This window comes from Lonchura striata, chromosome 2 (genome assembly GCF_050655825.1).
Source record: "Lonchura striata isolate lonStrDom1 chromosome 2, ASM5065582v1, whole genome shotgun sequence".
Lineage (NCBI taxonomy): Eukaryota > Metazoa > Chordata > Aves > Passeriformes > Estrildidae > Lonchura > Lonchura striata.
Window position 1 is genome coordinate 40,897,503 of NC_140704.1, and position 17,609 is coordinate 40,915,111.

The following is a 17,609-nucleotide window of genomic DNA, read 5'->3' on the forward strand; positions in this document are numbered from 1 at the left end:
AAGATTTGCCTGTAGCCTCTCTGCCTTCGCCAGCAATTGCTGGAATAAATGCCCCACTGCAACAGGTCATTTCCTAATTGCTGTGGGCTCCTTCCTGATAGCAGACCCCAGCTAAAATACTCCTATTTGTTCCTGCATATAATACCAGTCATTTTATTTTATTCCTTTGGCAAGTTGAAGAAGGGTACAGAGAAGCACATGGGCTTGTGGTCCAACGTGCATGGGCAGAGTAGGGGCAAAGGTCTAACACAGAGCTCGCAAAATCTGCTTCAGAGTCCCTGTAGGAACTCAGGTATACTTTTCATTCATAAATATTTGTAAATGTTGTCACTTTCTTGGATGGCCTTTCTTTTGAAACCTTATATTGGGTGGAAAGATACAAGTCACCATGCAAAGTCACCTTAGGCACTGAGTGACATGGGCAGCTTTTTGTTTGCAGAATAAATGCTATTTGTTTTTGGTAGGTCCTTTTAGATTAACAGACAGAGGTATGCTATGATATTTACTGATTTTTTTATACTCTGGTAGAAGCATAAACTACTGACATATGGTACTTCTAGATATAATACATTTATTAACTGATCCAGTATCATTTCAGGTATTGCTTTATTTGTGCACACAGTTACTAATCTAAAACTCTTCTTACTGCATCAGCTGTCTTTTCCTCATATCTTGATGTTCCCATTTCTGCATCCCTTTAATCTATATTTGTACATGTTGGCTAGTATCTCTACATTATCAAAGCTGTATTTCAGACTAGGAGACAGGAAATACGAGGAAAGAAGGACAATGGGAAAGAAACCACCAAAAAAATGTTGGCTTTTGTTGAAGAAAGGTGAAGCCTACACAAGGGTCACCTTTGTTCTTTATTTACCACACTATATTTGGATTCTTAATCCTTTAAAACCAGTTCTGTTTGGACAGTAACTCTCTTGGATTTATGACATATACTTTGAGCCAAGGAAAGGAGTTCACAAATATACAGCAAAAACATAAGAAAAGGAAAGCAAATATACCCGTTGCTCCTAGGAAGTTCAACTAAGTTATGAAGGTGATGTCAGATAAGAAATTGAATTTATGCCCATGATTCAAAATATTGCCATGTGAACTTGTGGTTTAGTACTCAGTAAAGAAGGAGGGTTCAGGTTTGACTATTCCAAAGTTAAAGCTGCATTAATTTAGTGGAGGGTTTGGGCTTCTTGCTCACTTTACCACATTTTTAGCAAGCTTTTGAAATCAACAATGTAATGAAATTAAATCAAATCCTAAGATTTGTAGAATATACATTTTTAGTTGATGTTTGCTGATCTTCTTCACTATACTCAAATCATTATTTAATCTCTGATAAACTGGCAAGTGCCATGGCACATGCTACCTTTTCACTGAGAAAGGGAAAATAAGTTTTCCTTTGTTTTGAAATATCAACAAGTATTCCCAGCAGAGGTGATGACAAGGACAGAGAGGATTTCAAAGTTACCTTTAATCTTCCTGCAACAGTCATAGGAGTTTGACCCTTACAAACCAGTTTTGAGTAGTTCAGCAGACTCAGTTCTGACAAGGGGACCTGTTTTTTCTGCTGCCTGTAAGAGGCAGCCCAAGGAGATCAGACAAGTCATACTAGACAGAACAGTAAATCAATCGAAATATGGCCATCATTTTTTCAGTGTGCAGAGAGAGTGTATTTATCTGCAAAAAAGCACGCATGTTGATTTTTTTCATATTAATTCTTGATAGATGTGTCTGTCTGATAAGTATAAGGAAAGCCATCCTTTCACTCAATTTAATAAAATCTCGAGGAACAACATGTTCTCGATAACATAAAGGCATTCACTTGATAGTAGGGTAATAAATTTTCAGATGGAATGGCCTAGTATTTATATGTCTGCACAAGATACCTGAAAACAAATTTGAAAAGTAAGTTTTCTGCTGTAAAGTTTATGGCTTTACATTGACCAGTATTTACAAAGCAGAATTAGTGAGTATGGTTAAATTGTTTAAACTTCTTAAATAAAGAAAAAGTAAATTCTAAAATAAACAGATGCTTACTGTAAGCTTTAAAAAAAATATTTATTCAGCTGGTATTTTCCTCTTAAGTCCAATATCAGTATTAGAACACTGAAATAAAATAGAAGCCTTTAATGCAGTTCATTATTGCAGAAATCTGTGACCAAGTAATCTATCCTCTCATTGGCCCCTTAGTGCATCTCTCAGCTAGTGAACTCTCCATTCCTAAAGCCTCCTAATACACTTTTTATTTCTGATGTCAGTTTCCCACCCAACAGACAAAAAGTGGCATGTGTCTTTGCACCAACATAGATTTGTTCTGTTAATGCCTTTTGATATTGGCAAATACTTAAAGATATTTTACCTCTTATAATAAACTGCATTTGGTGTCCTTCCTGTAATTTGAGTTTGTTTCCATAGAGGGGGTGTGCAGTGTTCATAAAGTCTAGCTTCTCTCTTTGTGATAGACTATATTCTGAAATAGATACATTTCTTTTCTTATAGGAAAAATATGTTCATAAAGCTTAAAGCATTCTAAAACAGCAAGGTCTTTCAAATAAAGTGAAGAGGAAATAAAATCTGTATGCCAGCTTATTTTAGGTTTTTCAAAATGTTACAAAAAACATGCTTGTCTCTGTCATTATTCCTTACTTGTTAATTTCTTTTAAAACCACTCTAGCATCAACACAGTTGTATGACAAATCATATGCTGAAAATATCTTGCCAAATTTAAAAGTCATTATAATCAGTTCTTGTGGGAATTAGAGAAAAAAAAAAAGCAATCATGCTGAGGCAACAGGGGCAACAGGACAGATCTAAATAATTGACCAGATAACTACTTTTTTTGGCAAAGACAGTGGCAAAAACCTCATGATAATTTCTTCTACAGGTTTCTTGCCATTAAAATGGGCTTTAAGTAGTAGTTTGCAATGCTAAGATGCCTTTCTATACCTTTACAAACTCAATAAAATCAGATAACCAAGCAGATGAAGATGAAACAATATGTTTGGTATACCCTTTGCCAGTAGCCAACTGGATGTTTATCAGCAATTACATATTATAGGCTGAAAAGAATCAAATTACTTTTAATATGATGGCAACATCTGAGGCAAAACATTGTTGTCTTCTACAGCTAAATAAATTGAATATGAATGGACTTGACAGCATGTAATATGAAACGCATTATGGTCTGGAGACTGGAGGTCGCCCTAACAACCAGACAATATTTCCTTAATTAAGTATAATTTCTTTCCTACGTGATCACAAGAAGATTTTGAACTGGTGAATTAATGATCTGGGAAATGCATGTAATTCTCTGCCCTAGGTAACTGTCAGTTTAAAACCTGTTAAGCTGTTTTAGGAAAGCTGCAAATATTTGGTTTGTTTTCTCAGCTTCTTTTTCTAGCATATTAAATGTGAATATTTAGGGACAGGAATATATATATATTCAATTTGGAAATTATATATTTTCTATCTCTGAGCAATTTTTTTGTCCTTGATATACTTTCTCTCTAGTCCATATTTTTTTAATAGTTTGTTTGCAATACCTGTTGCGGTAACTTATTTGCTGAAAGACATTTGCTCTCAGATTTTTCCATTCTGTTCCATTTTGTTAAGGTAAACCATAAGACTTCCTTCACCACTGCCCCTCCTTTATTTCCAGGTTGCTGAATTTCTACCCAGGAATAGTTATCAGCTATAGATTACACATGAAATCACAGCAAGTTCCTCCAACTGTACTTTTGCAATAAGCATCTTTGCACAGGATTTCATCCAGATGGTTCTTGAGAATCTCCAGTGAGGGAGATTCCACAACCTCTCTAGGCAACGTGTTCCAGTACAGGATCACCAAGACAGTAAAGAAGTTCTTCCTCAGGAGCTTCCTGTGCATCATTCTCTGCCTGTTGCCTCTTGCCTGATTGCTTGGCAACATTGAGAAGAGCCTGGTTCCATGCTCTTAACACCTTCCCTTCAGATGCTTACATACATTGATGCCCTCTGATCATCTTCATGGCCCCCCCACCGGAGCCTCCCAAACAGGTCCAGGTTCTCTTTATACAGCACCCCCAGAGATGGATGCATCTCTCAAAGTGGGATATTATGAATGTGGAGAAGAGAGGGAGGATCACCTTCCTTGACATCACAAGTGGGAGCCCAACTTGAGGCAATTTTCCACCTTTGAGCCAAAGAAGAATACTGCTTGTAGAAGGAACTGAGAACTGTTTATGTTTGCAGTTGATATATTGCTATGGTTTGATAGAGTAAAAATACTGATCACTGATCATAGAGCTTACAACTTCCTCTCATAACCAAAAAGTGCAGTTGAAGTCCAAACCCTAGGGCCTCATCTGGCTGCATAGTATCCAAGGCCACTGATTCCAAAATCGAAACAAGATTACTTTTGTTGTGCATGGTTCTTGCACTGAATTTGCTATGCAGGAACTGCTGGATGGGCTGAATGGGTGTGTGCCCTGAAGACTTGCTTTTAGACTCTTTCACCCAAAAGGAAGATTTCATTGTGTGGTAGTTCATTAAATTAACTAATCAATAAATTAATCCACGTAAACCAGTGCAAATCATTAATAGCCAATAAAGTGGCAAAAGTGGCAAGTGTTGCAGGTTTGATACATGCACACTGACTGGCTTGTTTCCTAAGCCAATTATTTGGAATCATGAGAGATACTCCACGGAGGCTAGCTTCTGTAATTTGTCAGATTTCTTTAGGGACTCTTGTCAATGCAAGAAATATAATCCACTCTGTGACATAAAACAAATGTGGATGTATTTCATATGCTGAGGGTATTACAAAAAAGACTGACCAAAATGAGCCTACCTTCTAGACTCTATACTTCTCAGATAGGATGTGTGTAGAAAAAATATTGCTGGAAGGTGAGTCAAAATTGAATTGATATTTCCCCAATTGCTGTTGCCAAGCAATCAGAATTGTTTTTTTTTCTTTCTATTTGCAGCTGAAAATTTGAAATCTTTCTAATCAGATCCTTTGCAAAAATAGTTCTATGTAAATGTGAGATAGACATGTAAGAACAGATATGCTATGAGTTTTGAAACACGTTTGTTTTACAGGTTGGTTAAACAAGTTTGTTTATAGGTGAATTTTTCCAGTATTCTTGAAGCGGAAAAAAAGTAAATTTTTTTGAACAGATACATTCATCTACATTTTTCACGCTTTGTAGTAGATGTAATGTGATTGTGCAAGTTTGTGATGAATGCACACAAAGATGCATACAAAGTAAAGTTATTATTTTGTATGAAGAAATGACTGGAAATACTATCACTATCTGCAAGAAAAGGAGCAGACCACACTTTTTGACTGACTTTTTCTAACCAACACAGGAAATAGCATTTTACAACATAGAACTGAAGAGAATCAACACTTCTCTAAGTAATGATGTTGCCAACATGGGTCTTTGGGGAGCTGGAGACTGAAAAATAAGGAATATGAATGGCAAATAAGCTCTCTCTCTAAAGCTCCTCTGGCATGTCTTTTGTTTCATTTTTTGGTCAAAGTCTCAATCTTCCTTTAGTACATATGCTCTTTTTTATTAATGTCTTTGTTTTTCATGGAGAGAGGAAAAATGCTTTAAAACACTGTATGTGTTTTAAATGGGTGTCACTACCAAACTTACTGTCAATAGCTAGTCTTACTTAAGCAGCTATAAACTACCATGAATAAGGGTTCTTAATTAAGACTGTAAAAATCCAAGATCATTACCATAATAGGCTGAAGATCTCTGAGACTGAAGGCTTTAGAAATCAGAGAAAATTTGGGACATATGTGTTCTGTCTGTAAGATTGTTCTATATAGGATATGGAAAAATGGAAATGACAGGCATTTTGCAATGTACAGTAGCATTCATCATAGAAAGAACATATGCATTTGTTTGTCAGAAGCATTGAAGTAAAAAATGACACTTAATTGGAGCTGACATAAAATGGCCTCATTAGCAATACAAATAATATATGTGTGTAGCTTGGTTGTCAATAGGAACAAAATATATTTTTTCTGACAGATATATTAGTGTCTTTTAAGATTCATGTCAAGTTTTCAGTCATGTTCACTCATTTAAAGAATGCCTGGGTTTTTTTCTTCTTCTTCTTCTTCTTTTTTTTTTTAATTGAATGTGAGGGATTGAACTGTAAATAATGTGTGTTTCTAGGGTGCTGTGATAACACCAACAATGGACCACACTATGTCAATGCAGCCAGCAAGTATGATGGGCCCTCTGACCCAACAGATGAACCACCTTTCCTTGGGCACAACAGGAACGGTAAGATCACTCTTTTTTCCTCTATTGCACAGCAAATATTGGTTACTGATTTTCCTTAGGTACTTGACTCTCTTTTCAGTGCTTTTGATGGTGAAATGAGGGCTTCATCATGATACCTAATCTGATCTAAGAACTAATCAGCATTAGTTCTTACAGAACAGAAATGACAAAGCAGTATGAGTAGTAAAATGGTAGGCCAACAAAAACCTGATCTATGTTTAAGAGGAATTATCTGTACTCATAATTGTAGAAGTACTGCTCTATCAATTTGTTTTTTAAATTGTTTGCTTGTCAGTGGAGAAAGTTTCATACCGCTGGGATCAGGAGTTCTGGCTTTGTGGTGGTATATACTACTCACTTCAAATCATAGCAGCCAGCCATTTGCATTTTGTTCCAGGCTTAGAAATGGGATTTTTGGTCAAGGCCAGCTGTGTTTCTAATATATCATATTTAAATATGCATATTTCAACAACTGTTTTCAAATTTTCTTTTTAGACTGTGTAGGTCATACTCAGTTAACTCCCCCAGAGTCAGAGAAAGGCAAAAACTACTCTTAATTAAAATCCTTTAAGCTCTCTGAAAAGTTCCTAAAATACAGCAGCTGGACACCATAAATGATGGTTTGATATGTGAATGTGTGCATGCTGCATGTAATGTAAATTTTTGCAAAAGTACAGTCATTACATATTACACTTCTGTTTACTTTAGGACACATGCTCTTTATTAAATAATTGAATGAAACATGTAATTACATAACATGCTCTGTTATGCACTTACCCTTTTTTTCACCACTGTTCTACTTGATCCTAACCTATAGGAATGCAGTTTTCCACCTTTTTTTTTAGTTTAATAAGGTACTTAATACAGTTGTATCTGTACAAAGTTATTTAACTCACTGTGTTGGCTCTCTTCCTGACTTCTTCTGCTGCTTCTTTCTTATCTCTTGAATCTAATTCTATCTCCAGTGTCTCTTCCCACTTCTTTAAAAAATCTTAGTTAAGATCTAAGAGTTCTGTATTTTTTTCTGACGAAACTTAAACATGATGGTTCATTGTTTATTCCTGACATTTTAAAGGTTGCTTTCAATAATCAAAAGAAGTAGGAATTACTTGGCAAAGTAATGGCAAAGTTAATCTCAGCATTTTTCCCTTCATGAAAGTGAAGCAAATACTTGGTCTAGTGAGAATTTCTGCATGTATAATTATTGTGATTCCAAAGCTTGTTTAACAGTTAAGGCAAGGAAATGGAAAATGAATTCTGATTATGCTGTTGGGCAGCTCCTATGAATTTTTTCCTCTGCCTGTCATTTTCAATTCCATAACACTTAACAGACATTGTCTTCTGCACTCATTGTCTCACAATCTTAATGCAAACTAGAAAATTCCCAGTTAATGTTCTCTTCTTTCTTGAGACCACTGTTACAGTGCTTAGAGTAACAAATCCATCTGAGGAGTCAGGCAAAGGACTCTGAGAGGCAGTCAGTCATCTAGTGGGATCCTGAGATCCTGAGGTCTGAACTCATGTTACTGCAACCAAATGAAAATCTTTCCTTTGCTTTCCTAGCTCTTTACGCAATTTTATCTTTCAAGGTTGCAGCATTCCCTGTGATAAATTCTTGAAATACATTCAGAGGTATACCATACAGGTTTATGTTTATTATCTGTACAACTCCTAAGTAATTTGCAGAAAACTTAAAGAGCAAGAAAGAGTAAACAACTGATGAGTGCTACAATATCCATAGGCTTTTCAAACATCTCAAATGACACCCTATTTTCACACATACAGGATTTCTCTTAGATAAAAACAGCATCAGCACCAAATTCAGTTTAAATACTCATGTGAGCAGTATAATCATGGATGTCATAGAGAGTTTCTTCTGTTGGGAATTCCTCCTGTCAGAAGTCATTATTTGGGCTGCCAGTAGCAGTTTTGCTGGATGTATCCATCCAGATGTGAAATTCATTCTTCAGCATGTATTCTGTTACAGAAAAAGAAAAAAAAAAAAACAAAACAGCAACAACAACAAAAAAATAACCAATGTGGGGAACACCAGCTATTTAGAGATTTGATATATTTAGAGATATTTTTGCTTCATTTATATGGAATTCTGAGTTTTAGTCCAGAGAGGGGAGCATTGAGAGCATAAAGCAGGAAGAATTGTGCCAAATCCAAGCCATACTACTGTGAGCACCTCAGCAGGACTAGGTTTTATGGGAGATAAAAGATATAAATGATACATTTCTATTATGAATATATTTTTCAATTTTATCCTTAAAACTGTGCAACAGAGTGCAATAAAGAGCCACCAGCTACCTTTCAAGAAACCAGCCAGATTTTTTTAGGCAAACAAGACAAAAAGTCACAAATAATTCTACTCACTGTTGGCAGTAACTCTGTCCCAATTTAATTTAAAAGCTTGCAGTATGCAAAGCAGTTTTTATTGGAAGGCTTTCATATGTTCACTTTCTTAGAAAAAGCATTTTGCTAATTAACGTAACATTTTTCAGCCGAAACAGACCCCTGTGGTCACTTAAGTGAGAGTTGACTTCAAAACCACCTCCACACTTGCCTGATTCAGGATGAACACTTGGTTTCTAAAACATTGCTTCAACAGAAAATCTATTCTTTAGTGAGAGAGCTAGAGCAATAGCACATAGGTCTATGCATCTTTGTATCTTGTGGCAATTACTCAGTCTTTTGATGTTCTTTAAAACACTAAAATACTCTGTCCAGGCTGGAGTCATTCCATCTCCCTTTACAGCGGGAGCCATTCCATCTCCCTTCACTCTTTAGCTCTTTGGTGAGGTGAGTGACCTCAGTAACAGCAGCTTCTGCCATTTCCTGCCTCCATCCTAAAACTGGATTTGTGTTTTGATCTGTCAGCCCTGAAGCACACATTAAAACCCTTGAGAATCCAGGGGGCAGCTGCCTCCATTCACCTGATTATTTGGTCACCAGCCCAGGTTGGGCTTCATGCTGCTAAGGGTGTTCACTTCTATCTGGGAGCTTCCAATTCAGCAGTCAAAACAAAGTAGCTTTCCTATAGACTCACTCATGGTCAGCTGCATTTCCCTTGTGCTAGGTAAATCCTTCCCTCCAAAACACAAATAATTTTGTTTAGGAAACTATTTGCCATGAATATGGGCAAGAAGTTTTCTTTCTATCTGAACTCACAAAAAATGCATATTTAATTTCATTTTATTATATTTTTAACATTCTTAATTCTTATCTATTATTGAATTGTCCTCATAAAATTAGAGTTCTCTGCTATACCAAGCACTCCCCAATCAGGAGGATGCCTAATCAGGCTATCAAGATGCCAGGAAAAACTGTAAATCCATCTTTGCTTGATTCCAATGGCAAAGGATTGTATAGGGCACTGGAGGGAGAGAGGAGGTAAAGGTGTGCCATTTTTGGCATCTTGACCCTATGCTCCTGTGTGGTGAGAGAAATTGGTACAGCATTTGTATGTCCCAGTTACTGTGCTTTGTGCTTTATCCACCAAGAACACAAGTCTTTTTTGCCTTTCTGAAAATCAAATTGATTTCTGTGGGTGAAAATACAGTTTTTGTTGCTGATTAATTGAGAGGCACGTGTACTGCTCTGATCACTTCCCCATTCTGCTTGAAATCTGGAGTTAAGCAGACAATCTGCCAGAGGGGTGATTTCTGCCGTATTTATATGTATTTTTCATAGATACTTCTTCACTCAAAAAGAGCAAAAAGCATTTACATGGGTGTGCTAGCTGTGGGCAAATATATAAAGAAAACCTAAGCTTAAATTATGTCAAGATTACAGCAAGAAAGCAATAGCTCTGAATATTCTGATTAAGGCTGACAACCCAGTCTCAGCTCCTACAATTGTATTAAAATGAAATTTTAATGCCAGAAGGCATAATGTGAAGATAGACAAGAGGTTTAAGGCTTGAATTTTTTTCCTAGTTTATTATTATTTATTATAGTAAGTCTTGTTTTTCCTATGTAATATTCACCTAAAATTAGGTCTGTTATTAAAAAAGGTACTATGAAGGGAGAATACAGTGTGTGAGTCTGTAAGGGTAGCACTGAAAAAGCAACATTAGTATGTGTTTAATAATGTATAGAGGCTGTAATTGTTCTATCATCAGCCTATCACTCAAAATGTTTCTGATACAGCCATTGATCTGACATCTCTTTTGTGGTTTAATAATGTTGTGACTGATGCCTGAGTGGATATAATACAAAAACCTTTAGAAATGTAAAAACTGAGCAGTTTGATCACTGCTTTCAGTCATTGCTGCTCAGCACTTCCAAGTTTGGCCATCAGCAGCAATAACCTGCCTCTTCGGTGGGAAGTAGATTTGTTTTATTCTTTCTCCTCTGCTTATCATTCCTGAAGGAAGTTTGCTGTTCTACACATTCCTGGTTGGGGTTTCCCTCTCTTCCCTGGTGTTAGCATCCATTTCAGATACTGCTTGGGTTCCAGTTTCATTCAATAGTTTGAGGAAGCCTTTGTTGGTCCTCATAGGCAGAGGGCTGACTCCAGCTTTTTCTCCCTCTCCTTTGGAGCTGCCTTAGTGTAGGCTTGTTTCATCTTAAATCTTTGAGGCCCACACCAATGGGAGAGTGAGTAGAAGTCAGGATTTTTACTCAAGCTAGTAGTTCAACTGGGCTGCTTAATGGTTCTCCACACTTGATGCTCATTCTGCTTTCAGTTTCTAATTTAGAAACTTGATAGGCAATTTACAAACCCTCCATTGCACTTTTTAAACAAGAAAAAACAAGCAAAAATGTTTAATTGTTCTAGATACTCTGTATTAAAAATGCAGTCAGGTGAAAGAATTGCACTGGCATAATGTGGGATCCTGTAGTAACTGCACACTACCTTAACTCAGCTTTCCTGGTTTATAGTTTCACTGAAATTTCTCAGTGGAATAGCAGGCTTGTTATGCAGGTACATCAGTCTTATCTTTCACTTTGTTAGTTCTTTTTGTTGCCAGCAAGGCTTGATGATATCTCCAGAACCCTTCAATGGAACAACAAGCTTGTTATAGGTTTTTTTATCTTTTATTTCCTTTGGATACTCCATGGTCACTAGTGGTTTGAAATGTCACCTGAAGGCCTCAGCAGAATAACTGCTTTGTTAGATAGGATTGTTTTTTTTCCTGTTTAATCTTCCGTTCTATTTGCAGATACTACAGCTACATGGAGCTGAAACATCATCACATTCCCCTCATGTTCAGGCTCTTGCTCAAAAGTACTCTCTGTTATTCTAATTGTATGTCACAAGGTCCTTGGAGAGCTACAGGAGCAAGGTTTCTTTGCAGTCTTGTGCCTTTCACGTTATCAGGTGTTAATCTTAGAGCTCTTTTATTTTATTTATTGACTGACAGTTTCAGTTACTGTTTGTGTGGAAAATATAGGACTGAAACCATTTCAAATTAAATAGCCTAGTTCAGGCTGAAACTAAGGTCTTCCTTATGCTTCTACTCAGGCAAAGTCTAGGGCAAATGTAAGTGATTAACAACATGGAGCTGTCTGGGGCAGGAGATCCATTTAAGGAGAATTGATTCTTGTTGGAAGGGAGAAGATCAGCATAAATTCTTGTGATATTTATAAAAAACAAGTAACTCCTCCTGCACCTTTTGTCCCATTCTCTTGAAAGACAGTTCCAATTTACCTCGTGTAATTTGAGATAAAAAGGGGCATTCAGTGCAACTGAAAAACACCAGATTCTACGCAGTCATCAGCAGTCAGCTCTTGTGTAGATGAGACTCTTTCTGCTCATCTGTTTCAGCAGGGGTTCCACAGTCTATGTTTGACCACAGCTGTGGTTAGATGGTATTTTTTAATGAATAGAGTTTATAAAATCGTATCTCTGTAGTGTTCCCCCTTCACTTCTGAACTCAGCTCTGTCTTCCTACCATTTGTTCATAGTGGCTTACTGTTTGCCTTTATGTGCAAGTGTTCAAGCTTCAAGCCACTTCCTGTTGTAGGCAGGAAGGGAAAATGTAGAAGGTGAATAAACATAGGTGGAGGGAATTCCATTTTTGGTCCATGCATCACTTCATCTGAACCCAGCAAGTCAGCAGCTTTTATTCTGTGTTAAATTTTACCTTTGCACAACACTTCCACAAATGAACAAAGAGCTTTTGTTGCCTCTCTTTGAGGTATCAGCTACTGACTCAAAGTGACATTAGCCCAGATTCCCTTTCAGAGAAGGAATCAACTCCCTGATTGTGGTGATAAAAATATACATCAACACAAAGCAACAGTGGATGGATCAGCACAGCAGAAAGTATCAGCCAGAAAAGCCCAAACTAATATAACTTCATTTTCATCATCAAACTAATCTCATTCATATAATTGATTTCCAGATGACTTTACATAACTTTAAACTATAATATTTAGAGGCTTGTTTCTCATATATTTTCTTAAATATGACTGCTGCAGTTCTTTTTGTGATTTCTAGAAGTGCCGCCTGGTGAATGGGAGTGCAGTTCAAAGCCACCTTTTCCAAGCATGTTATTTTTTAATTTAATGATAGCCATGCACTGCATATGAAATGAACTCTTATTTTGTGGTAATGAATAGAACCTGAAAGCCATAAAACTAGTACTATCTGGCATAAATTTAGTGGTCTGCAGAATATTCCCCCCAAAAAGGCTCAGCTATAGTCATACTCCCAGAATTTTTTGTTGCTCTCTCTTCTACAGATGAATCAAGATTGTGAAGTCATTTTGCTAACTACTAGTAGATAATTTACCTAAATACTTTGAATTTTAAGAAGAAAATTATAATGTTCACACATTTTCTTGTGAAATTGTGCTGATGCTATAAATGACAGGGCAAGTTTTGGGGAGAGAAAGAATCTCTTTATTTAGCAGACAGAGAGGTAGATGACAGGAAAAATAATAGATTAAAAAAAATACTGAAAATTATTCTAGTTTTGCAACATCCCACCACACCTACAACTGACAAACTCAATAAGAGGTGGAAAACAAAAGTACTTTAAAATGTCAGGTCTGTCATCTGTATTTTCTTGATATGTTTTTCTTTTATAAATGTGTTTTCCATTTTTCAATCAGAAGAGAACTCTTTGTCTTATTAGAATGAAACTTATTTTTATTGTCCTGCCTGTGTTTAAACAATGCTTGGGTAATTCTGACTGAAATGAGGAATATGGCTTTCCAGAGAAGTAATAAATTGAAATATAAGTGATGAAGACAAGTTCTGTAGGGTCTCTGTAATACAGGGCACGTTTGAGGATCTTACAGAGGTGAAGGGTGTTTTTCAAAACTGTGGCTATGTGAAAAGCAAGGAATGTCTCCCAGAGTGCTGCTTCCACAGCTCTTCTCTACCAAAAAATGGGAAACAGATCTGTGGTCATTTCTCCTCGTGTGCACACAAACACAGCAAAAGTCTTGAAATCCCTGAAGAAGCTATGTCAGTGGAAAAGAACATGATAAATCATATGGAAAGCCAGCTAGTTTATCCTAAGTACTGTTGCAGTCCTTCCCACAGGTCTAAGGTGAAGCATTTGAACTGTATCAACTTCAGGGAGAGATGTAAACTTTAGCTGAAATAAAAGGGTGTGGAGGTGAAAGACAACAGTGGTTTACAACACAACATAGGTGCATGAAGAATATCCATGGAAAGGAAAAGAAATTTTAGTGGTGTTAACAACAAGGTTATGGAAGTTAAATAGGGAAAGCATAACTTTAATATGTTGCAGAAGAAGTTAAGAGCTAGACTAATATTTGAAATGAAGCATAGAACATTCATTGTTTGGGACGTCTAGAACTCCACTGGACTTTAAAATCCACAGGAGGAATTTCCAGGTGTTGACACAAATCCAGAGCAGTGACCTTTTTTCATCTCCAACCTCTGTTTTTCGTCACAAAAAGACGTGGTGATTTCAGTTCAAAATATGTAATGGTAACTTAAATACTGAGACTTCAGGATATTATAAAAACTTCTAAAAATGTTTGCTGAGCATGATGTACCAAGACTCAGAAAAGAGCTGTGCATCAAAATAACATTTTATTTGCAATGTCTGAGGTTTACAGTGAAAGAGTAAGCTTATGTTGCAACTGGCCATTTACAGTATTATCTTACTAAAAATCATTTGGAACCAAGAGGTAAGATTGATTCATTTCAACGTGTGTTGTGTGATTAGTAAGTATACTGCACTCTGATTTTTTTTTTCTTTCCAATAAGATGGGTGCATTTTGTTAAGCAAAATGTTTCTTCTCTGAGCAGCAACCTTTGAATTACATTTCCCATATTCTTTCATAAGGGAAATTTTTTAATTCCAGAGGAATTGGGACTTTACAAAAACACTATATTGAAGGTGTTTCAGTGTTTTGGAAGGTGACTTGTTGCCATGCTGAAAACATATACAGTGGAGTTGAAAGTGAATTTAATCTGAAAGATATTCAGTAGTTTACATATTTTAATCACACTGGAAGAGATAACATAACCTGTGTATTGGACAATGTCCTGGACCTGCAGCTGCTCAAAAAAACAATATTCCATTGAATTTCATTGCCTTTTCCCATATCATATCCCATTGAATTTCAGCTCACAGTGTGTTTCACAGTTAATCCACATGGCTTATCAGATGGTTGACAAACTGGTACCCCAAAGGTTTAAACTTCCTGTGAGACAAATTATCAGCACTTTCAGGGTATCTTTCTTTTATTCTGGAAAGAGCAGCCTTTTCAGGGTTCACTCATTTGTAAAGCAAGGTTAAATAAAGAAGCTAAAGGTACAGTCTTCATACATTGTGTAAAACACCGGGATCCTATATGCACAGTGATTTCAGCCTGAAGTTCTCAGAAAAGGATGAGCTTTGTTCAAATTATTTACAAATCTATAGGGAGCTGCTGATGGTCAATAACCTCTGTGCCCTCTGATGGTATTTTATTATCTGTGAGTTATGGGTGCTTCTGTGTCAGAGCTAGGAGGCTGTAGAATCCTCTTGCTCCTAAAAGACTCAATCTGGGAGGAGATTTCTGCTGTACCTAATATTTACTATGAAACATCTCAGTCAGCAACTTTCATTTAGCTGTAGCAAGGGGGTTGAGAGCAGCTGTGTTGAGTGAATTTGGGAGTTTGCTGAATTGAATTGTTTTTCTAGCAAGGTGATGAAATGTTTAACTCAGCATATTTCTACTGTGTGGCAGAGGTGAGCCACACCTCATCGGGATGGGTCTGGGGAGCCCTTGTATCCAGAAGCACATCCTTTTCTGTTCCCATGAAGGACTGCTCTATCCTTCATGACATTTCATGACTTTTGAATGTCATAGACTCACCTGCATGCTTCTAGTTTTGCCTTTTTAATATTAGCAGTTATAATACAGCAACAGAAAATGTAAGACTTTAATATCTAAGTGTCCAAATTACTGTGCATTTGCCAAACTCAACTCCCAGTTTTCCTTTGTTGTGTTTCCCTTGGGGGTTTCTCTTAAATCAATATAATATTTATACGACACAAACTGATTTCACTGATGCAAGAGCTTCATGCTGTTTGTGTTCTCTGCCTTGTGAACCACAGCTGTGTGCAGTGTTTGCAGTATAGACCAAAGGTGTTATTATTTCCACAGTGATTTTTTTTTTTCAGCCACTCAGGCACCTGACTGCTCCCTTCCTCCTGTTTACTGTAATTTTGCTCTACTGCCAGTCTTTTCCACCTAAAACAACTGCATTTGACTAAAAAATTAGTTATATTTTTTTTCAATTGCCATTTTTGACAGTGCAAATTGGAGTGACAAAAATACAGTAACAAGGGGAAGTAAGAATTGGGCTATGATGGTATTCCTACAAATAACCTTGCCTAGTTTATCCACTAGAATCCAAGCTGGTGCTCAAAATTTTAGTGTTTGAAGATAACTTTTTAACAAAAGCTATTTTGCTGACTTTCTTTTAACATGCAATTACTCCTAACTAGCTTTAGTGGAACTGATTTCCTCTGAGGACAATGGACTTGTCTCAGAATCATTAGTTTTCTGGAAATAAATGGTTGTTCCGACAAAATGGCCATCATTTGGTTGATTGGTATTATTTTCCTCTACAAGTTCCATAAGATTATTGTATTACGTGAAGTTTATCCATAACTAAAGAATGGAAGTAGCAACAATTTCAGATTTCCTTGATGTGTTAGGGGACATAATGAAATAGTGACAAAAAATTCCACTCAGTGCGGCCATTGGTTGAAGAAGATTTCCTTATTTTATTTGCTCCTGAACAATATTGAGAGCAGAAGACATCTGACCTTGCTGAAATCTCTATCCTTTGTTTAGAAATGAGTGTAACAGAGCTGGAAATCAGAAAATGATTGATGGAAAAATTTAAAGTAATTAATCTTCAACAAAAGACAAAGAAAATAATACATTTCAAGGCTTATAAATCCACTCTTGTCTTTCATTAATTTTCATACAGATGTCATGAGCAGTATTGTATTTTCTTGCATTTCAAAACAGAAAAATATGGCTTAAGCACCATGACATCATCTTCAGGTTATTTTTAATATTAGTAGTTTTACTTTTTTGCATACACTATTGGATATGTGTTCCAAGGACTCTTAATTATATGATTGCAATTACAAGTTTGGCACAGAAGTGTAAAGTATTAGTGTCTCTTGTCTATAATTGTTATACAGAGATATTTGCAGGTGGAGCTGATCCTGTTGTAAACTAAGAAATTTCAGTACTTACTGATAGTTTGAAGCTCTTCTTTTTTAGGCAGTTCAGTTAGTTCAGTTTATGAAACTGTGGCATTTCTATGGAAGTATTTTAACTCCATCTGCACATATCCTGCAGATTTATGGCAAAAATTTTTTCTTTTCCTTTTTTTTTTTTCCCCTAAGGTACAAATTATACAGGAGGGAATCTATAGCGTTTGCTATTTGTGTTCCTCCCAAACACAACAGGACTCCAGTCTTTTCAGAGACATCCTGAGGCAGAGAACAACTGACAAACAGCAACAGCAGCACCTATAATGCATTTTATATTGTCAAGGTGTTTCTAAAATATTAATGAAACCTTATAGCATCACTTGAATAAATAATCAAATTAATGCCAGTTGTTCATTTTCTTTGAGGTAAATGACTTCCATACAGTCTAGTCTTTCTTATAGTATGGACAGCAGCTCCTGTTCTAAACCCAGGGATGCTCATTTGTACATTTGAGGCAAAGCCTAGAGTCTCAGAGTGATGGACTGCCATAAGCTGTTCTGGTCAAGGCAGCTGAACTAATTGGCTCATTCTTCTCAGTAAGAAAATAGAAGATTTTACCAGTTGAAGTTAGATTTTACTTTACTGCCTAGCAGTGAATCT

General features: G+C 36.4%; 1 protein-coding gene across 13 annotated transcripts in view; it reads left to right on the forward strand.

Annotated features, from left to right (window-relative positions):
• Positions 1–17,609, forward strand: part of RBMS3 (RNA binding motif single stranded interacting protein 3) — a 703,116-nt gene that overhangs the window by 658,395 nt on the left and 27,112 nt on the right. For all 13 annotated transcript variants that reach the window (XM_031503883.3, XM_085573225.1, XM_085573232.1 and 10 more), the window contains one exon: positions 6,183–6,293. In XM_031503883.3, the coding sequence (XP_031359743.1) occupies positions 6,183–6,293 (111 nt within the window). The remainder of the gene's footprint in view (positions 1–6,182; positions 6,294–17,609) is intronic.